Source organism: Tachypleus tridentatus, chromosome 9 (assembly GCF_004210375.1).
Source record: "Tachypleus tridentatus isolate NWPU-2018 chromosome 9, ASM421037v1, whole genome shotgun sequence".
In the NCBI taxonomy this organism is placed as follows: domain Eukaryota; kingdom Metazoa; phylum Arthropoda; class Merostomata; order Xiphosura; family Limulidae; genus Tachypleus; species Tachypleus tridentatus.
In genome coordinates, this window is record NC_134833.1 from 119,402,694 (window position 1) to 119,426,034 (window position 23,341).

The 23,341-nt window shown below is 34.8% G+C and overlaps 1 protein-coding gene across 1 annotated transcript; it reads left to right on the forward strand.

Moving 5' to 3' along the window:
- The first annotated feature begins 4,158 nt into the window (after nt 1-4,158).
- On the forward strand, nt 4,159-22,973 carry LOC143226192 (small ribosomal subunit protein uS15). Its single transcript, XM_076456835.1, has 6 exons — nt 4,159-4,284; nt 10,174-10,222; nt 11,500-11,578; nt 22,057-22,226; nt 22,522-22,622; nt 22,889-22,973. Exons 1-6 carry the CDS (start codon nt 4,262-4,264, stop codon nt 22,920-22,922), a joined length of 456 nt encoding a protein of 151 aa, XP_076312950.1. The 5' UTR covers nt 4,159-4,261; the 3' UTR covers nt 22,923-22,973.
- The last annotated feature ends 368 nt before the right edge of the window (nt 22,974-23,341 follow it).

The window sequence follows — 23,341 nt, forward strand, 5'->3', positions numbered from 1 at the left end:
ATGAATGTGTGTAAGGTATGTAAGTACAAATTATTGTAACAAAAAATAAATTATTAGTGATATGCTGGAAATATTCCAGAATGTTTGTCATTTGAATCTAAGTGATATATACAGGCTAGTTTCATCAGGGTTATTATATATCATACTTATTACCGACCTTGTATATTACACGTTTTTGTTATTTCGCACAAAGCTACTCGAGGGCTATCTGTGCTAGCCGTCCCTAATTTAGCAGTGTAAGATTAGAGGGAAGGCAGCTAGTCATCACCACCCACCGCCAACTCTTGGGCTACTCTTTTACCAACGAAAAGTGGGATTGACCGTCACATTATACGCCCCCACGGCTGGGAGGGCGAGCATGTTCAGCACGACGATAGCGCGAACCCGCGATCCTCGGATTACGAGTAGCACGCCTTACGCGCTTGGCCATGCCAGGCCTGTATATTACACACATATATTCAAGGTATTTTGCGAATGGAGCATTTCTACTTTTGATCACAGTAAATAAGAGTGAAGAAATGCTTATCTAAGCATTTTATGTTGAATTAAAGTAATAGCAATTCATGGCAGAGTTGTAAAAATTTAATAATAACATTTCCAAACAGAATTTTTGTTTCTAAAATTACATGAAATGTGTTTGTTTCGTGTTTGCTTTTGTTAGCTGGTACGTATTCCGTTTCTTGCGGTAACTGTTTAACAACTCACATGTATACACTTACAAGTGAAATAAAAGTTATGAAATTTTAAAGCTTTGTGGATGTTTTGTACTATAAAGAGAACAGAAATAGATTTTTATAGATATTATAGAGATTTTTGGAGACGCATAACTTTCTGGTAGTCATTCATGCCATGAGAGAATGTGATGTCACTTCAGCTCTCTACGGTAAAAACATATTAAAAGTTTTGCAAGTTTTTCAAGATGAATTCTGACCTATAGGAATGAATACAAGCATGTTACAGGAACGACGTTGCAAAAGAAGACATCACTGCTGTAAGAGAAGCAATACTTTTCAACCTATATAATGTGCACCAATACTCGTCTTTAGATGAGTGCAGATATTCTGTTTACAACAGAGTGAAGTGCAAAACTATCTTTTAAAACTAAAGTTGACCTGGTTACTTTGCCATCATCAAGCGCTGCTGTTCAACAGTTTGCCAAAGATTCCAGTCCTCAGTAAACAAAGTATACATACACATATATATAGGTAGTTTTGGAGCGAAAGTTCAGTGAAGTCAGATAGAGTTCAGTAGGAAAGACAACGAAATAAAACGCAAAGTTACCTACGAGTCATTAGCCGCATTAGGCGATACTTTAAAGTGAAGGTCACAGCTTAACAGAAATAAAGATATTAATTTGTCTTGTCAAAAAGTGCTATAAAGTAATTGAACCAGTGTGTATAAACTTCGGCGAAAAGAATACAATTATTTGAAGTTCACGATACAACTGTGGTAACCCACGGGTAGCCTAAGTGAATTATTCACTAATTTGTATTGTGAAGAAAGAAGATAAATAAAAATAGTTCATCTTGTCAATTGAATTCTAAAGTGAGAGAATCAACCCAACTGGACTTTTGGCAAAAAATATACTCTTCAAAAAAAAAAACGCAAAAAGCAAAATTTCAGACATATTGTTAACATGTTTAATCCGGGTAGTTCTGTATGACATGTGTGAAACTTTGCACATTCACTGCTGAACATCCAAAGTCTGCAAAGGCGAAGTCCACGCTCACTAGTTAACGTTTAACGTCACTCAACGTCAATAACGAGTATGCCCCCCGTGTGCATCAATAACTGCTTGGCATCTCCTGCCCATGGAAGCGATGATATGACGAATCACATCCTGTGAAATGGCTGTCCACTCAGCCTGCAAAGCTGCTGCAAGCTGAGGTAGAGTCTACGGTTAAGGTTGTCGCCGTCGCAGACGTCGGTCCAACTCGTTCCAAAGATGTTCGATGTGGTCTAAATCTGGTGATCTGAAGGGCCAGGGAAGAACGTTGATGTTGTGGTGTCTCAAGAAGATAGTGGTGAGTCGGGCTGTGTGAAGGCGGGCGTTGTCATGTTGAAAAACGTCGTTGATGTTCACCATGATGGGTTGCACATGGGGCCTAAGAATCACGTCGACGGTTGCGTACGGTCTGATCGGAAATCCTACGTAGCCATGGTATGGTTGAGGCAGTAAACGTTGCAGTGGTGGTCCTATCCCGAAGGTGACGTAACCGGATGTTGCGATCTTGTGCGGGCATGTTCACACGAGGTCTGCCAGATCGTGGACGGTCACAAGTTGATCCATGTTGTTGGTGACGATTCCATAGCCTTGTGATGGTGCTTGGGTGGACATTCACAGCTCTGGCAACATCTGATCGAGATTCGCCTGCTTCCAAGCGACCAATTGTTGTTGCGTTGTGCTTCAGTCAGTCTTGGCGTAACTGTATTGCGTGTCGGTGGTTTAACCATGAGCTATGGAAACCGAGAACCCGTCACGTTTATAGGGATTTTGCACATGTTGCACTTGCAGAACATGCAGAACTCTGAAAAAAATTTATTGGACACGAATGCGTTTTGGCGAAAAATCCAATGTTTTCATCCATTTTCAATGTGCACAACTTTTATTGTCATTTTGGTCTGACAATCAGTGCCTTAACACGTGTAACATCACATACTCTGAGCTTGTAACGTTATTACATATATTTCTCTTTCAAATAACAAAAATATCCCTTTTGCGTTTCTTTTTTTTTTGAAGAGTATATAAATATTTGAAGTTTTAGTTACAACTGTGATATTCTGTAGAGTAAAGAATTGTTGACTTGTTTTTAATACATAATCTTAAAACAAGTGGAATGTGTGTTGTCCGTTTATTGTTGATATTTATTGTCAACAAATCACATAAATCTACTGTAGAATAATTCAAGAGCAAATATACATACAATTCTGATAACAATCTTGACGAGATTATTATGCCTGCACTAAAAACAGAGTTGACGACGAGATAGGAGAACTTCTTGTAAGAATGCAGAAATACTCCACAGTACTACACAGTAATAATTGCACAAATTTAAAACTTGTTGTTATTCCTCTAAATATAAATAATGAATCCTTTTTTCTTTTATCATTCTTTGGAAGTATTTATATTTTAAATAATACTTTCTACAATAACTGAGTAAGGTAACACGTTATGCTTGTATATTAATAGGTAGGCAAACAATGATTTATAAGTATAAGAAATAGTTTTACTGATGGTGAAACATAGTAAATATTTCGATAAAACAAGTAACTCTTCCTTGTGCTTATAAATCATTATTTGCTCACCTATTATTCTACAATAATATTGTGGAAAACTTCACCCTTTGCCTTATTTTGTTCAGTTAATTGGTTTATGCTTCCTTTCATAATGGTGTTGGATAATTTTAATTGCGAAAATGTTATATTTCATAGATTAAATGCAATGTGATCGTAAGTGTTAAAATTATTTGCTTATTATTAAGATATTCACTAATCATATTAAAGTTCGAATTTGAGGAAGGAATTTTCTAATAATAAAGCTGATTTCTTTGAATTAGAGGAAATATACTGAACAAGTTGATGTAAAAATTTTATATGTAAAAATATTGTGTCTTAGAATAGAACAAAGTACACATATAAAAACAGAGATACGTACATCTCTCATTTCCTTATAGTCTAGGCAAAGTACACATATAAAAACAGAGATACGTACATCTCTCATTTCCTTATAGTCTAGGCAAAGTACATATATAAAAACAGAGATACGTACATCTCTCATTTCCTTATAGTCTAGGCAAAGTTCACTTATAAAGAATTAAATGAATTAATTCTTTATAACCATGCGAATAGGCAAGAGGCAAAACCCTGGAGCCCTCCAGTGTTACATTATTACCCATTTCTTTTATTTTGCCAAAGGTTTAAATTAAATTAAACACAAAGCTATATCATAGGTTATCTGAACTCTGTCCATCACGGGCATCGAAACCCGACAGTTAGTATTAAATTTCGCAAAATAAAATAACATAGCAAGTGAAACACACAAAGAAACGTGTAAGAGAAAAGTTTCAAAGTATAACATTAATATTTTAAATTCATAATTATAAATAGTTTTATTATACTTTTTCTGTGAGAAAAATACGATGAATTTAAAGAAAAAGCAAACATCATTGTAAAATAAGTAGTAATTTTCATGACGGTTTTCTTTTAATCTGGCTATAAGTTGTATGGTGTCTCTTCACAACGTGGCTAGAAAGGTGTTAAGATGGGTCGTATGCATGCTCCTGGGTAAGTTGAGAAAAATATGATTTTTTAACACGTGTATATTTCGTTTTTTTTATTGTACTTTTCTTATTTTTTGTTCTATTTTTTAAATGTAATTTTGTGGGAAAGCTATAACTACATAAAAGAATTTCACATGTTATACAAAATGCCACAGTAGAACATGGTGGTGAAAATGGCCGCCATTTTAATTCACTGAAATGTAACTTAACGTTAGGCTTAGAAATAAGACATGAACACATCGAGGTTATCCTCTATTTAATTACGCTTCAACATAAAATATAACCCTTCACATCAATTATTTATTCATCCAACGAAAGCACTAAACTGTCCCAAGTATTTTAAATCAATATGTATATTGATTTTAACTCTATCCTTATCTGTAGGATTTAGATGTTTTTCTTTTTTTTACGTTTTAATTTTTTCTAATGTGAAATTAAATACTTCAAACATCCATACTATTTTTACCACATTGTCAGTTATACTTGTATAAATATGCTGTCTTAACGAGAACGAGCTAAACATATTGCTCTCTTTAGAGGATAAATATTTTCAAATTTGGAACTGTGGACCTTTATCTTAGGACACTCAGTGTGAAGTTAACTGAAACCTCAGACATGTTATTGCAGATCTTACTTTGGTATTCCTTAAAATTTAGATTCTGGAAATCAAACCGACTTGGAATCAGACAAGCCAGATTAACCCTTTTGCTTTGGGCTCAGTATACAATACATGAGTTCATCTACACGTTTGCACCTTAAGTATTTGCACTATAACTTTTGATACAGTATGTGTATCTTAACAAAATTTGGTAAATGTTTTATAATGATTACAAGTTTTTTAAACAAAAAAAACATTTTTAATGAAATATTTCTATTAAATATTTGTTTGTGAAAATAGTGTTTCGTTACTAGTCTGAATGCAAAGTGATTTTATGTTAGGACTAAGAAAACTATTCTTCGTCTCAGAAATCTCAAATATTATTTGCATAATCTCTAAAACCTAAATACATTTCAAACGTTTGTTTTGAGTAAAACTATATTTTGTTGTTTCCTATACCCTTACTGTGTGGGGTGGCACAACCAGATCACTATCAATAAAAATTATGAAATAAATAATTTTTATGCTTTTTTCATGCTAGAATGACTACATATTATAGCACGAAAATACAAATATTTAGTCTGAGTAGCTTAAACCTCATAACACATTTTTTTATTATTATTATTATATTTACCTTCCAGTCATACCTAGGTAATATTACATGACTTGCATTGATGCAGTGCCCCTGCACTTGTTATGTATCCAATAATATGACTGACCTTTAGTCTTCCCTGTGTTGGCTGTGTTTCAATGGATTTGTATTTTGTAATATACAGTCACATTTCATTTATTATACATTATATATATGTATATAGGTTATCACTATTTAGAAATTACTTATTAAACTTGTTTTTCTTAAAATGTAGAACAATAAATCTAGAAGTGAAGCAAACATTATCTCTTTTTCAGTACAACCCTTTGACTCGGTTGCTGCTGGACATGGGTTGCTAAGTCTTAAAATTTTACATGTGTAGGATGTCAAACAAATTATTTTTTTTTAGGTTTGATATGTATTGTATATATTAAAAAATTACATCCAAATGAACAAAATTATGAGGAAGTACTGTGTTAAAACAGTAAATTCCAACCTCTGAGTCAATATAATATAACCATAAAATTTTCAAGTCATAAACCAAAACACATAAACATGAAATAAAATATGCTTCATATTGTAAAGGAAGGATCCTAGGGTATAAGCTACAATGTGTAATTATAAAATGTATCTTGGGTTTTGGAAGTGACTGTGGACGTAGGACCCACATTTTGGTGGGAATACACTGTTTATCAGTCTCACATAAGAAAATTAGAAATTTGGAGAGCAAGATGAGGATGCTCAAGCCCACAAAGTCCCACATCTGTATCACCCTTCACTCCCTTCAAACAGCTGTGGGAAGGTGACTGCTCTCCAAAGTTAAAATAAGATTAAGATACATAAAACGATGAAAAATAATAAATAAAAATGAAAATAAGGCACTACCATTTGGGGATAAGTAAGATAAAACGTACCTCTTGAAGTTAGCATTCCTGTCCCCAGTATGTTCAAGGCACTGATTAACATGACACAGTAAAGTGGTAGTTTGCTGTGACTGCCATGCTTTTAAATGCAGTTTAAGGTGTATATCTGCATTGTATATAACACAACATTGTATACCATTAAAATATTTAATCTTTGTTTTAAATTCTTTAATAGAGCAATATTGTTATCCTTTTGTAAAACTGGAAAAATGAAAATATAGTTCCAAAAACATAAAAGTTAAGTTTCTGTGTTTATAATAATTTTATATTTTACAATAAATAGGTCTTTAAACAAGTGATAGGAGTTCCAATTGGAGCTAACCATTCAACTTGTGTAGCAAATTTATATTAATATTTCTATGAAAATATATTTATTGTAAAGTATGCAAATTCAGATATTTTTACTTTAACCTACAGATATATATTTAATTAGCATAAATAATTCTGAAATATATAATGTTACTGACACCATTTATCCAACAGAATTATAAGTTGAAAATACTTTAATTTCTAATACAGATGTGCATTATTTAGATTTAGAAGTTAAAGTAATTGATAAAAAGGATATCAGTATAAATATTTTTTATAAAAAAAAATTTGATTTTCCAATTTATGGTTTACCCTCCTTATATAGTAATATGCCATATCCATCTATTATACGAGGGCTGTTCAAAAAATACGCAGACTATTTGAGTTGCGAGGCTCCAATTGGTTCCAGGGGAATCCGCTAGGTTCGCACAGATTAGCTGATTACGACACCATTTCCGATTGCAGATATCTTCATTTGTGTATTAGCTACGCGGTTTTAAGTGAAGTGCGATTTTTTCGTTTGGCAGATTTCAGAATGAATGACCTGAAGGAGCAACGACTTGCTGTGAAATTTTGTGTTAAACTTGGAAAATCTGCGACTGAAACTTTTGCTATGCTTAACTCGGCTTATGGTGATGTTGCTATGAAGCGTACGGCATGTTTCAAGTGGCATGGACGTTTTAAGGATGGTTGACAGTCCATTCAAGATGATAAGCGTCCTGGACGTCCTTCCACTTCAACTGACGACCCACACGTCGACAAAATCAACACCCTGGTGCGGGCAAATCGACGTTTGACTGTCAGGGAGCTTGCTGAGGAGTGTGGGATATCAGTTGGATCTTGTTACGAGATTTTGACCAAAAAATTGAAGATGCATTACGTTGCTGCGAAATTCAGCCCTCAGAACTCGTGAGTTTTTGGCCAAACACTCGATCATTGTTCTTCCCACCCCCCTACTCACCTGACCTTGCTCCTTGTGATTTTTTCTTGTTCCCCAAACTCAAAAGACCCTTGAAAGGAAGAAGATTTGAGACGATTCCTGAGATTAAGGCAAATGCGACGAAGGAGTTGGAGGACATTACAAAAGAAGCGTACCAGGACTGTTTCAACAAGTGGAAACACCATTGGGATAAGTGTGTGCATTGGGGAGGAGAGTACTTTGAAGGGGTCCCAGACCTGTAACTTTTAAATAAAGTACATTTTGTTTTATGATGTCAGTCCGCGTATTTTTTGAACAGACCTCGTAAACATTATAACTTTGCAGCTATTCAGATATTGTAAAATTTGTAATGAATTACAATATCTTATAATTTTGATACACTGATATGAAAATTAATAGCTAATGGATTTAATAAAGAAATTTTAGATAAAATTAATTGTCACTAGTAGGCAAAAGCTCCATTTTATAGATGTCTTTTTCTGGGAGAGTTAGGCTTAGCAGTTCTCTTTCACAGACTGTTTTCAGATAGGTGTTAATACATAAGGAAACAAACTTTTTTTCCCTTTTGTTTTATTTTGTCTACTGAAACATGAGTTCATAAATGTGCACTTTAAAAACATGCAAGGAACACTGTGAGGGATTGGAATTTTAGCTTTTAATTTGAATACAGCCTTCCTAAATTATCATGAATGTGGTGTAATTATGAAATAATTTTTTTTAAAAGCTGTAAGGCACTATTACACAAGTTTCTTTTGTCAGCTAAATTTTACAGTTATGGCTAAATGCTAAGAGTAAAAAAATTGTAGGTTGTGAAAACTTTAAAAATATAAAATGTTTTTAACTTGCGTATTTTTACAGTATAACTTTATTATTCAAAATGAGCTGACAAGTGGTGCAAAATTATTTGTTTTTGTTATAGAAGGAATATTTTTAAAATATTTGTACATGCTGGAATATTTTAATGATGTGGGTAAATAGTATTGGCCTCTTTCATGCAGTGTTGTAGCTAAAATAATACTATTATAAATATACTTGGAAGTGGTAAGGTGCTCCATTAAATAAAACTTAAATATTTCTTCAGCTTTCCATCTGTACACAGTTTTCGTTATTAGGAATTTTAAGAGAACTTGAAAATTAAGGGCAGTGTTTTACATATTATTGTGTACACAACTTTTCTCTCTAGGTTTATAACTGGCCCCTGGGTAATAAATGTTATTTATATTCTTCCATTTTTTTAAATCCACATTAATTTATTATTGACTATATAATGGAGGTTTTGTCATAACTCTTTAATGTATCTTAAAACTAAATGTTATTGGCAATGGTGCACAAAAAGAGATTCTCTTTATAGACTATGTGCACAGCAGGTATGGTAATTGACATTTATGGAAAGTGTTTTTGTATTGTTTCCAAATGCTGTCTAAATTATTGAAGCAATGACAAAAAGGTTTGTAATTGGTATGCAAAAGCTTAATGGCATATCAAATTACTCTTTAGTGCAGCTGAGTAAGAATACTCTTTCAGATTAAGAGCCAACTGGGGGAGGAGAATAGGTACAAACATCAAGTCACCAATGTGTGTTTGTTAGTGAACACTTTGCCTTTTCCATGTTCCTGGTTTAATTTATTTTTGCAATGAAATTTCAGACAACAATTACTCTGTAAACTGCACACGTCAAGGAAACACACAACACTGATATTCTTGTGTGTGGACTGTGTGATCTATACTGTAAATCATTGTTATAGTTAGGCTTTGTACATTCTGATGTTGATAATTTTGTTATCCCTACCTGCATTTGAAGTTGTAATTAGTTAATATTCCATGTCTTTTTCTTAATTAAATCATGGATATGTAACAATGAAAAACCTTTTGTTTTCTTCTAATTTGGAAAAAAAACAAATTGTTACATGTAAGGACATGGTAAGTAAACTGCATACTACTTTATAAAATTTAAAACCATTTAATGTCATAAAATGTATTCTGTCTGGAGACAAAAACTGAGAGAAATTATGATAATTATCAAGATTCTATTTACTGTATGATCAAATGATATATAGCAATAACTTGTTAGTACTTTGTTTTCCTACCACCTGCTTTGCTCAGTACCTTAGATTTTCAGTCTCAATTATTTTGCTCTTACTTCCACCTCTGAATATATCAAAACCACCTAATTGATTAGTCATAATGTTTATAATTTTTCAAATCTGTTATTAAAATCCTTATTTAATAAAAATGTGATAAATTTAGGCAGGCTGAGTATTGTTTCAAAATTTTATTTTTTCTGCTTTATAATTGTTAATTTTTTAATTGGATAATATGTCTGTTCAGGTAAAGGATTCAGTATGTGTGTACAAAAGCTATTCACAAAGTTGGTATGTGTGAAACATCCACTCTTATTTCTAATTGTGCACATGAGGAGCAGTTTTTGTGTTTTAGATAATACCTGTAATTTTCTTTCAATGATGTATACCTTTAAATGATTTAATGTATATTTTGTTTTAAATTTAATATCTTAATTGAATTTTTTTCAGAAAGGGTATATCCCAGTCAGCAGTTCCTTATAGACGCAGTGTCCCAACGGTAAGTTATAATTTTAAATTCTCATAACAGAAGATCATGTCTTAGAATAAAACGTTCTTGCAGTTTGTTTTTTATTTGATGTTGTTACTTTGTACTTGAAAGTGCATTAACATGATTTAACCAACTTGGGAATTTATAAACTTAAAAAAAACAAAAACCCGCCACCAAAAGTGAAGTACGTTGGTGCTGCCGAAGATTTATTAATTTTGTATGTAACAAAACTTGATAAAACAGTGCTATACTGAACAATGTTTAAAAAAGTTTTCATTCTGAGGAGATTAAAGAGAAAATTTTTATTTAGATACAGGGTGTCTAAAAGGAATATACCAAAAATGAAATTGAATAACTTGTTTGATATAACACAAATTGGATATAAAAAGAAATAACAGCTTATAATGTTTATTATGCTTGTTTGTTTGATGGACTGTTACCATAAATTCATACCTATACATGCTACAAGAGCTTGATTTCATGACTCCAAAGAAACTCTTGGCTTGTTACAAATAACTATCTTCCAACATGGTGGAGCACTATCCCAATTTATTCAAATTCCTAAATTTATGGTTAAACCAAACTATTCCAGTGTTCTATTACTATGAAATGACTATCAAATTGCCTTCTTGTTCACCTAATTTCACCCCTTTAAATTTTCATCTTTGGAACTTCTCTTGAAAATAAAATTCTCTCATAACAAACCAAAATACCTTGAAGTATTGAAACACAATTCATGAGGCTATCTTATCCATCCCTACTGATGTGTTGAAAAATGTATTCTTAGAATTTAAACTCAATTAAATTAATTATAGTGAATGATGAAAGACATATAGAAGTCCATTAATTATTAAAACTAAACTTGCAAATCTACTACTTGTATATTTATTCTGTTTTTGTTGTTATCTCAAATAACAGTGAAGTTATTCAACTTTATATTTGGACACCCTTGATATAGTGCAAGACATTAAAAGCATTGAACATTGATAGATTTAACATTTGTGATAAAAAAGCATAACTAGTTTTCGTTACTTTTTTTTTTCTTATACTAAATTGTAATACTCCATTTCAAATTAGAGATGTGTGAAAATAGTATTTCAGGACTACCATTTATTCTTCCATTCAATACCAGTGTATTGGGATTAGTTGGTTTCGACTTGTATGTGTTCCTTCAGATCTGTTGCAATCATTTTTCTTTATTATTATTTAAGCCTACTAGTAAATAAAGACCTAGTTGACCCTTCCTTGTTGTTTGATTTTCAGTTTTGGGGATTTCTTTTTTTCAGTGGTTAAAGTTAACTCCAGATGATGTAAAGGAACAAATTTGTAAATTGGCTAAGAAAGGTTTGACTCCATCTCAGATTGGTAAGTTTCTAAAGATACTTTTATTGATCAAATTGACTCTGTACAGTGGTCAGTTCAGAATAATAATTGTTGTACAAGGTGTATATCAAAGTTGACAATTAAATTTAAATACATCTAACTTTTAAAATAGTTAAGCCTAATAAAGCTAAAAAAAAGTTCTTTATGAATGACTTCATTGAATAAGAAGATTAAAGTTTTTTTTGGTAAAATGCTTAATTAAAAGTTTTCATCATCTGTAGATTATACACAAAATTGCAGAAGTGCTTCAAACATATAATACTTGAATTACATTGAGTAATTTGAAGTTCAATCTTGCAATAAGAACTGCAGAAAATGTTAAATTATTAAAGTTTAATAGAAACTCTGCAAGTCAACCACTTTTGGGACTGAGCTCAAATGTTTTCTTAGGAATCAAAATGTTACATTTGAGCATTGCTGAGGAATTTTATCTTTTTAATTGGCTTTTGAAGTTGGGAATACATGATTCCAGTTATGACCAGTGAAAGTGAACTCAGTGCATGGGTTATATAAATATATAAAAAAACAATTAAAAAAGAAATATAATCTTTCTGATAGCTTTCCCTCAGGTTATTGTAATTATTCATTATTTCTATCCTTTCTCTCTCATGAGAGATGGTGTGATTGCAGAAACTGTAAACTGATCATTTCCATCTTCCTTCATTGGCACCACTTATGTGCACATTTCATTTCGTGTTTCCACTAAGCCATCTTTTTATATAATCCCTTTTTTATATACTATATTCATACATGTATTATGAATAATTACAGAAGTACATTTTTATTCTCATTAATTTTTATTTCATTTGTAGTGTAATTTGTTGAAAAGTAAAGGCATGCTTGAACATGTACAATGAACAAAATTTAAAGTAATTTGTTCTTGAATGTTTATATATATATATATGTATGTATGTCACAAAAAAAATCCCATAGAAATGGGTTTTTACAAATTTCCATGGCACTTAAATTCAGTTTAGTTCCTTTGCAGTGTAAGTAGATTTCATGGACAATCCCCAGTCAATGTCATTTCTCTCCCCTCGGTGTAGATTCCTGTACGTGGTGAGGGGACCTCCCAGGGAAGGTTCTGTTCTATCTGGTTACCTTCTCTGGGATCTAAACATCCACCCACGTGTTTGCTGTGCGTGGCGACCCGTGAAGGGGAGGAGAGGATCCTGGTGGTTGAGGGGTCCAACCCTAACACACCACTTTGGCCTCAATTCCTGTAGGCAGGCGACCTTGAGTGGCCCCTTGGGTCAATCGGCTGGTCCACTTGGGCTAGAGTCAACCAAGTACCAGTGTTGGAAGTTCTCAATGGGTGTTGTGGACATTGTGCCTGAAGCTGGTGTTTGGGTATAGTGCTCACGAAACCCTGGCGTTGCTGCATTGTCCTTGCATGACTTTGTAGTGCATCCCCTTGTAGGGCTCCATGGTGGGTGGGGTCATTGGGTACTGAAATTTTTCCTTTTTCCTATGGATCCTCAAAATAATTTGAAAAAAATTGTAAAAAAAAATGTAAAGGGTAAGTGACCACGTCTTGAATACTCAGAACAGCAATCTTCAACATCAGTACACACGTACCTCATTTTCTTACATTACATTCTCTTTCGGAAAAACCTTTAGGGCAAATGTCCCCTTTTTTTATTCAAAAGGGACTAGAAGGACTTGCTGGTTCTCCAAAGTCAGTAAAGAAACTTTGATCTGGTGACATATTGGTTGAAACATCCACATCCCAACACAGTGAACTCCTCTTGAATTCAAAAGCAATTGGGGATATACCTATTGAGTTTACACCCCATGATACCTTGAATTCTTCACAAGGAGTTATTGTTGAAAGGGATTTGAAGAACGTTCCCGAGTCAGAGATTCTCGCTGGTCTCTCCACTCAAGGAGTTTCTGCAGTGAGGCGCATCTCCACTCGCAAAGATGGAGTTACACTGCCAACAAATACCCTCGTTTTAACATTTACTTCACCACGTGCACCAGCCACCATCAATACAGGTTATCTCATTTGCAGGGTTCAGCCATACATACCAAACCCTCTTCGATGTTTCCAATGTCAGAGATTCGGCCACTGAAAGACATCTTGTCGTGGTTCCCTGACATGTGCTCGTTGTGGAGGCAAGGATTACGATGCCTATGACTGTGACATGAACCCACATTGCGTAAACTGCAATGGTTCTCACCCCTCTTACTTTTATTCTTGCTCAAAATGGTTGGAGGAAAAAGAGGTGCAGCGTTTGAAAACGACACATAACATTAGTTATCCTGAGGCTCGGAAATTGCTATCCACAACTCCATCTCGGACATATGCTGCTGCACTTCATTCCATAACTACAGTGGGAGTGCAGACAGATTTCTCTCTGCCTCCAAGAGAATCGTTTTCAAAACAAATGAAAAGCCTTTTGACCTCCGTGGTTAAAAAGGTTGATCAATCGACTTCCACACCCATCTCTGTTCCTCCCATACCATCCAACAAACCTCAAGATCCACGTCCTTCAGTTTCAAATACAGGCATTTCTTCTGATACATCTTTTTCTCCCACCACAAGAGACAAAACAATTATTCGTTCACGTCCTCAGTCACTGGATTCCCCTTCCAATAACAAAAACCTGCCCACCCGACCCAGAGCAGGATTCATGGAGGTTGATAGACCTCCTCCGACTAAAGACAGTAAATAAAAAAGACGTGGTCGTAAACCGAAGGGTTCTCCAGCCACTTCACCTACCTGTTCTTAAAAACGGGCACCTTGATACAATGGAACTGTCGACGTTTACGTTCTAATCCGGATGATATCAAAAAGCTGATTGCTTCCTACCATCCTGTTTGTCTTTCTTTACAAGAAACATTTCTCAAAACTGCTGATACTGTCTCCATTCGGCAGTTTTCTCTGTACAGAAATGACAGGTTGTGTGATGGTCGAGTACATGGAGGGTGGCACTGTTGGTTGATCAACACGTGCCCACCCTGTCTTTGTCACTCCACCCTTGGAGGCTATAGCCATCCGTGTTTTCTTGGGTCATACCATCACTGTTTGTTCTCTGTACCTGTCCCCTGGAGAGACATATGATCAATCAGATCTTGATGCTCTCGTTGAACAATTGCCATCTCCATTTCTAATACTAGGGATTTTAATGGACATCATCCCCTCTGGGAAGTGCTATTATTGATGGGAGGGCGATCTGTAGAGCAGATGCTCTCTGATCACAATCTTTCTCTTTTCAATACTGGTTCTTCCACTTACTTTCATGCAACTAGTCAGTCCTTTACCGCTATTGATCTCTCAGTTTGCTCCCCTTCATTATTCTCCCATTTTTCATGGAGGGTTGACAGTAATCCACTAGGCAGTGATCATTTTCCGATTCTTTTGAGAGAGACTGGCCGTGGTCGATGCCACCCTACCAGCGTGCCCGGTGGAAGCTGGATCAGGCAGACTGGTCCACTTTCACTGCTCTCGCAGAACTTGATCCTGCCATCATGAATCAGCCATCAATAGAGCGACTGTGTAGCAGCGGTAACTGACTGTATTACACATGCAGCTGCTCAGTGTATTCCTAAAACCTCGACACGTTTTCCACGATATCCTCGTCCGTGGTGGAATCCTGCTTGCCACTTAGCACGGAAGGCTCAAAAGCGGTCCTGGGATACTTTTCGTAGATATCCCACACTTTCAAACCAGGTTGCTTTCCAGCGGGCCGTGCACATGCTAGGTGGGTAAGGCGTCAAAGCCAGAAGGAATCTTGGATTAAGTTCACAACCAGCATATCTTCTACCACCACTTCCAAGATCATATGGGACAGGATTCGAAAGGTTAATGGGCACTACAATTCTGTCCTTCTCTCGATCTTACTCTCTGATGGTCAGGAGGTGACTGATGTTCGGAACATCGCTAACACTCTAGGTGAAAGCTTTTGCGGGTATCTAGCACTTCTGCTTGTTCCTCCACCTTCCTGGCCATCAAGACTCGGGCAGAGCGATCACCTCTTTCCTTTCGAACTGACTGTTTCTTTGACTATAATTATCCCTTTACCCTGGTGGAACTAAAAATGGCCCTTCATCGGTCTGCCAGTACATCTGTTGGACCTGGTGATATTCATTATGACATGCTGCACCATCTATCTCCTGCTTCTCTCGATGTCCTTCTAATTGTTTTCAACCAGATCTGGCAGGAGAATGTTTTTCCTGATGCCTGGTGCCAGGCTATTATTTTACCTTTCTCTAAGCCAGGGAAAGATCCCAAGATTCCTTCAAACTACCGTCCAATTGCTTTGACGAGCTGTCTCTGTAAGACATCAGAAAGGATGGTTAATGCTCGTCTTGTTTGGTTCCTTGAATCAAACAACCTCCTCTCACCCACCCAGTGTGGGTTCCGTCGACAGCACTCCACCACAGACCACGTAATTCGACTTGAAACATCTATCAGAGAAGCCTTTCTCAACCGCCAACATCTTGTTTCAATATTCTTTGACATTGAGAAGGCTTACGACACAACATGGAGGTATGGCATTTTGCGAGACCTCCATACATATGGGTTACGTGGCCATTTACCCATGTTTATTAAAAAAAAAATTTGATGGACAGGAGATTCCAGGTTCTTGTGGGTTCGACACTTTCCGTTCTTTTGTACAGGAACTTGGAGTCCCTCAGGGCTGTGTATTGAGTGTCACACTCTTCAGTATAAAGATATATGCCATCACTGAACAACTCCCTCTCACTGTTGTGAATGGGCTGTATGTCGACGACTTTCACATCTCATGTCAGTCGTCAAACATCAAATATATTGAGCAGAACTACAAACTGCCCTCAATTGTGTACTGAAGTGGACTCTGGCGAACAGCTTTAATTTTTCTCTCTCTAAAACTGTTGCACTCACTTTTGCCGCCGACGGGTATTCACTCTGATTCTGAACTTCATATTGGTGAAGTTTGCTGCCAGTGGTCCCTGAGACCAAGTTCTTGGGGCTTATCTTTAATCGTAAACTGACCTTTATACCACACTTAAAGCAGCTTCGGGTCAAATGCACAAGAGCACTGAACATTTTCCGTGTCCTCTCTACTTCCAGTTGGGGCAGATTGCTGTTCAATGTTAAAGGTATATCGTGCTCTTATTAGATCAAAACTTCGATTATGGATCAATGGTCTATGGCTCTGCCAGACCCTCGGCCTTAAAGATGCTGGACCCCATTCATCACCAAGGACTTCAACTCTGCTCTGGGGCTTTCTTCACCTCTCCAGTTCAAAGCTGATACATTGAATCTCATGAACCTTCTCTGCACCTTTGCAGTTTGCTACTATCTTTACTATATATTTTGAAACTTCATTCCTTACCAAAGCATCCCACCTGGAAATATGTTTTCCTTCCTTAATGGGCAGTACTTTTCAGAACAGACGATCTGTCATTGCTCCTTTTGGCCTTCACATCCAGGCATAATTGGATTAATTGGGTCTGTCCTGGATAACATTGCAGATTCCACAGGTCGGCCCATCCCACCATGGCTTATTACAGCCCCCAAATGTGACCTTTCTTTCAGTCACCTAAAAAAGGCAGATACTCCAGATTGGAAGTGCTGTCTTTTATTCAATGAATATCTTTCAAACAATCATTCAGTTCCCATTTATACTGATGGTTCCAAATCAGGTAATTCAATGGGCTCTGCTATGGTTTGCTATGGGTCAGTAGTTGCGTGCAGAATCCCTTCTGCAGCTTCTGTGTTCACTGCTGAACCGTATGCCATATCTCTTGCCCTGGATCATATTGCAGCTGAGCAGTACTCCAACTGCACTATTTATACTGATTTGCTTAGTTCTATAGCCTTGGAATCGCTACATGTTAGCTCACATCCTATTCTTGCTGATATTCGAAACCGACTGGCCCATTTCTCATTAGCAGCTACTTCAATCTAGTTTTTCTGGATACCAGGCCATGTTGGTATTCGTGGGAACGAGCTTGCAGACATGGCAGCTAAATATGTCTGCTTCAGCGCCATCACTCATATGCCTATTCCGTACATGGACTATGGTGTTGTCTTCAAGGCTCGGCTCCCTGCCAGCTGGCAATCTACTTGGAGTGAGCAATGCGACAACAAACTTTTTCAAATCAAACCCAAAATTGGACTTTGGCATCTAGCTTCCGTAGGTTCGAAGGAGGAAGTTGTTCTCACTAGGCTACGCATTGATCACAGTTTTTTAACTCATCATTTTCTTTTATCTGGAACTGATGCACCAATGTGTAGTTTGTGTAACACTCAAATCACTATCAGCCACGTTTTACTTTCTTGCCATCATTACAATTCTCAATACAGGGTCAGTCTGTAACATTGGACAGAGTTATTGGTGATGGTGACTCTGTCCACCTTGATAATGTTTTTAATTTTTTAATGGCCATTAACCTTTTTAATCTCATATAAGTGTTGCATATTTATTCATTACACCTTTTTAATTGTGGTTCCTTTTTTATTGTTTTAATCTCTCATTCAATTTGACATTGGACAATGGCCAGAACATTAAATAACTCGACACCAGGACTGGAAAGTCCAACTTCAGGTGACTAACGCTACTGTTTTAACTACTCGTTAGTCGTCCTGGCGAGTTGTTATTATACTTTTGCTGCATGTTATTTCACACTTTTACTACTTAACTTTTTAGTACTGGCCATATTGACTCATAACCCGGAACCAGGACTGGAAAGACCAACTTCAGGTGACTGACGGTGGTTCTTGAACTTACCTGTTAGTCTTCTGGCAGGTTATGATCATTACCTTTTTGCTAGAGTAAATACCTTACAACTTCTTATACTCTGCCTTCTATCTTAACATTGTAGACTAGGTGTCAACATTGGCTTTATACTTTTTTGTTTTACCTTCATTTCCATTTATGTCTATTACTACATTTATTTATTTATTTTTTTACATTTTAACCGAATGTCTGGTGCAGATAGCCTCGCTGTTTTGTGCCATAAAACACTAAATCAATCAATCAATCAGTCATTTCTCTATCCAAAAATATTGTAAATTATCAGTATATTTTGCTATATTATGCATTATGATGTCAATTGAATATATAAATTGTTAAAAACACAGAAAATGATGTTCAGCTGATCTTTCTGTGCAAAGGTGGTATGGGTGCCTCACCTTGTCTGCTGACTGGGTCCCTAGCTGAGGGATTGTTTATACTTATATTTCCTACTCACAATCCCAGAAGTCTGCTAGCATGCCTGGTGTCTGGCAGTTGATCCGAACCCAGAGAGTTGTTTCGTTTTGCTATAAGGGGAAGATGTTTTGCCATAAATAGAAGGAATTTAATCTTTACTGTCAATTACAATTGATCTTCCATTAACTTTAGTTGCTTTCCATGGTGAAAGGATTAAGGCAGTAGATTATAACAGCTGAAAATTTTAGTTTTAACAGAAACAAGCTTGCAAAGATTCTTCAGTGTTTGTCAGTGATTCTGGCTTGTACACTCAGGGCTTACCCTGGACTAAATTTTTCTGTAGCCAGGCTATTAGCCAAAGAATTTTTTTGGTAGCCAATTTTAGACAGTGTTTTAGCCAGATAGGTTTGATCCGTATCCAACCCTCCAGCCAGTCACATACGATAAGACAGTCAAAGAATAAATGACAACTAAGTTCTTATCATACATTTTATTTCAATGAATTTATCATTTATCAAATTTATTATAAAACAACAGTTTCACAGTTACAAAGTTCAATGTTTTTCACACACAAATCATTACAATAATGACATGGGAAGATGAGTCACTAAATTAAAAGTAAGTGTTATTACATGCTGCTTAACAGGGGTCTCTCTAGACTTGCAAACCAGGGAGAAGTTTTGCTCTAATTTTCCAAATTATGGAAAAGTTTACAGTCAATAGCATTCTTTTCTTCTATAATATAATCTGTATAAGATGATTTTTCCTTGAGCTAATTAACATTTAGTTTTTTTACAAGTACATGTTTATTATAGTACTAATCCACTAACCGCTTTTAATTAAACTTACCAGCCAAGCCATGCACCATTAGATAACATAATTACACTTGTGAAAGCCATCACAATCGTCGTGGTCGTCATTTAATTATAGTGCTGCTAATCAACCACATATATATGAGTTATTCGTGTCAAGCTGTTAGGTCGCTGTTGATTGAACAATTTTTCACACGTTTGTTGATCCTGACCATGACCTTGCATGAATGCAGACTGGTTATTGATTTTTTATCTGCTTACCTCATACTTGCATTAAAAAAACATTGATGTAGTGAACCAGTCTTGCATTTTGTAAACAAACAGTGTTTTGCCGGTATATTCGCCAATTACAATTTTTCTTTGCCAATAAACAAAAATAATAGCCATTGGCGAATATGGTCAGCGACAGCGTGAGCCCTGACACTGGTAAGATATTAATAGCTTAAAAACAAGTATTACTTACTAAGATTCACACACTGCTCATATACTGACAATGATGTGTTGAAAGAGGAACTTGAAAAAAATGGGGTGATCTAGAACCCTTTGTTCTGCTTATATGCTTTCTCAGTGTTGACTTTAAGCCCTCTAATTTGGTAAATGATTCAATCAAAAAGAATGTTCTAAAGATATTTGTGTACAAATAAATGAAGGAAAGAAACTCTAAGACAGTAATCATCCAATAATAAAAGGGTAATGAATGGAGTGTGAAAGACGAGAGTAATTCCCCAGTGGTATTTTTCTGGAGGCTTGCTTTCACCCACCAAACTACAAAATGTTAATTGTATGAGGATGTTGTTGGTTTTCAACACAAAATTTGTTAAATAAAAAAGTTACACAAAGAACAGGACTAAAATGTACTGATCTTTATGGGAGTTCCTCACTTGTAAGAGGCAGTCATTAGTAGAGGTTCTACTCTGTACTGTGATATACTACTATTTTTTGAGCTTTGCAAGTGTATGTAACATTTTTAAATATTAGTTTATATAGAACATTTTACTACCTGATGCATTGCAGTAGAAAACACTTTGCCTTGAGCTTTTTTTCTGTTAGTTAAATGTTAACATGTGTCACATACATCTTTTAATATGCATTTTAATAAAACTTTTTGTTAACTTGTAGAACTAACTCAAACCACTGAAGATAACATTTTTAAATATAGCTTGATCTTTTGATGTAAGTTTGTACATTTAGTTAATCATACTTACAATCCTGAAATAGAACTTCTCAACTTTTTTGCTTGGTGCTTATTAGGTATCTTGAATGAAATATGTAATCTTAATATGTAGAAGCAGTCACACTAACAATTGAGAAATTCTGAATAGCAGCTCCTTAGCTAAACATAATTTTTCTCTATTATGTTTTTGGTTATTATAGAAACTAGAGATTTAGTTTATGATTTGAAGAAAACAAATTACTTTTTTAGTGTTGTTATGGATTATAAATATTAACCCTGTTGTGACAGGTTATGGATCAAAGGCCATCTCATGGCATCTGTTCACTTGCATTCAAAATTTTATTGAACTATAATTAGTGAATCAGAAACAGTGGCCCCCACTCACCTCTTTCCAATTTTGGAAACTGTCCCTTGTATAACTTTTATAGTGACTTGTGAATAACTAGTCGGAAGCTTAAAGCTTAGAATATCCCAGTAATGATTTTCTCAGCCATTTTCAAATATAATGGCATCTTCTTTTTCTTTCAAGACAAATTTTCATGCTGGTAAGTTGAGTCTAGCCTGTTTGAGATTTCATATTTTTTTAAAAAACAGCTTAGTTATCAAACTTGATAAGCTATAATGGAATTCTTTGGTATCAATGAAATAATTTATGATTGTTTGGTTATTTTAGTGTGTGTGTATCTATGTATACAAAACATAAAAACAAATTTCATTTCACATCCTCTACATATGAAATTTTGTAAGGCTTTAGCAAGCTACAACATGCAACAACTGAGTACATATGTTGTAACTAGAAGATATAATTGTTTGGTTTGTTTCATTATTTACTGTTCTATGTTTTAAGAAATTGTTTGTAAATAGTAATCTATATCCATATACAATTTATAATAGTTGAAATGTGACTGTATTTTACCAAATACTAATCCAACTAAAACAGCCAAGAAATGTCAGTTTTATATTATTGGATACAGTAAATGAATGCATGTGCACCCACATCATTGTAAATTTTGTATTATTAGCTGGGCACAGCTGAAAGATCAATATAATAATAAAAAACATCAGCCTACATTAATATATAATGTTATGAGACTTAGGCTATTTAGTGTAAACATTTATATTTTTGTTTTATAATCTCTAGTTCTAGAGCAAAAAAGGCATAATTTATATTCATTTCTTAATTTAATGTGGTGGTTACCAGATCGGTCAAATTGATTGAACATATATGGAGATTCATAAGTGGAAATCACATAAAATATTTAAAATCTTTTATTAAATTTATAATTAAAAGTCTTTTAAATATGTATAATCACATCTTTAACATTCTAGGTGTGATCCTAAGGGATTCCCATGGAGTTGCCCAAGTACGATGGGTCACTGGAAACAAGATCCTGAGGATTCTGAAAGCTAAAGGCCTGGCTCCAGACTATCCTGAAGACTTGTATTACTTGATTAAAAAGGCTGTTGCTATACGTAAGCACTTGGAGAGGAACAGGAAGGTAAGTACATTCTTAAATATGGGTATTTCTTCAAGATTCTAGGATACAAAACTTAATAATGGTGTTATCAGTTACTTTTCATTGTTTAGTAAGTTTACAACTGTTTTTTGAATTTAAAGCATTAGTTATAATTTTATATTATATTAAATAAAATATGTTTAAATAACTTAATTGTTGTACTCTGTAATAGTTAAAACATTCAGTGCTTTACAACATGATTAAGTTTAAACGTGTCAAATTTATCAATGATAAAATGTTTTATTTTTAACTAATTTTTTATTCATGTATAATTTAGGACAAAGATTCCAAATTTAGACTGATTTTGGTTGAAAGTCGAATTCACAGATTGGCTCGTTACTACAAAAGCAGGAGAATCCTCCCTCCCAACTGGAAGTAGTAAGTAGAATCTTTATTTACTTTCATAAAGTGATATGAAACCAAGAAAACAAACTCTTTATATGAGTAGTTAACAGTTAATATTTTTGTGAACACTGTACAGTTTTACCAACAGATATGTCACTTATTACCTTCTGGTATTTTTAATTCTGTTTGTTGTGCATATAACACTGTCTTTTAGTTTAAATTCCCTTTCAAAAAACTTATATAAAAACATTTTTGAATGCCAGCTGTTTAGAATGATCATTTTTCTTTGTTTTTTTCAGTGAATCATCTACTGCATCAGCTATGGTGGCCTAAAATAAACATGTGTATACTTCTCAAAGTCAAATAAAAAAATCTTTTGACTGATTTGGTATTTCATGAACACAAAGTTAAACTGAGAACAACTGGAAAGTTTGAAAATTTAGAGGAAGTGTTTTATTAATTATAAAATATTTAGCATGGGCTACAAGTAGTTTTGGGGTAAATATCTTTGAATTTTGTTCTTTACCTAATCAGTTACATAGAATGATAATGATGCTAATCATAAAATTTAAATTTGAGGGATTTATAACATTAAAATGGGGTTTCAGTACCCAAGGTGGGAAGACCACAGCTCGGCCAGTGTATAGCTTTATGCTTAACAATAAAAACACGTATCACACACTGTTATTATTTTCTGGTATTTAAATTAATATTAATAAGGGCAGGAATAAAATTATATAATCATTTTGGCA

Coding starts and splice junctions, on each gene's coding strand:
- LOC143226192 (XM_076456835.1), top strand. CDS start 4,262: ATGGGTCGTATGCATGCTCCTGG. Junction 4,285..10,173: donor GGTCGTATGCATGCTCCTGG/GTAAGTTGAGAA, acceptor AATTTTTTTCAG/AAAGGGTATATCCCAGTCAG. Junction 10,223..11,499: donor ATAGACGCAGTGTCCCAACG/GTAAGTTATAAT, acceptor TCTTTTTTTCAG/TGGTTAAAGTTAACTCCAGA.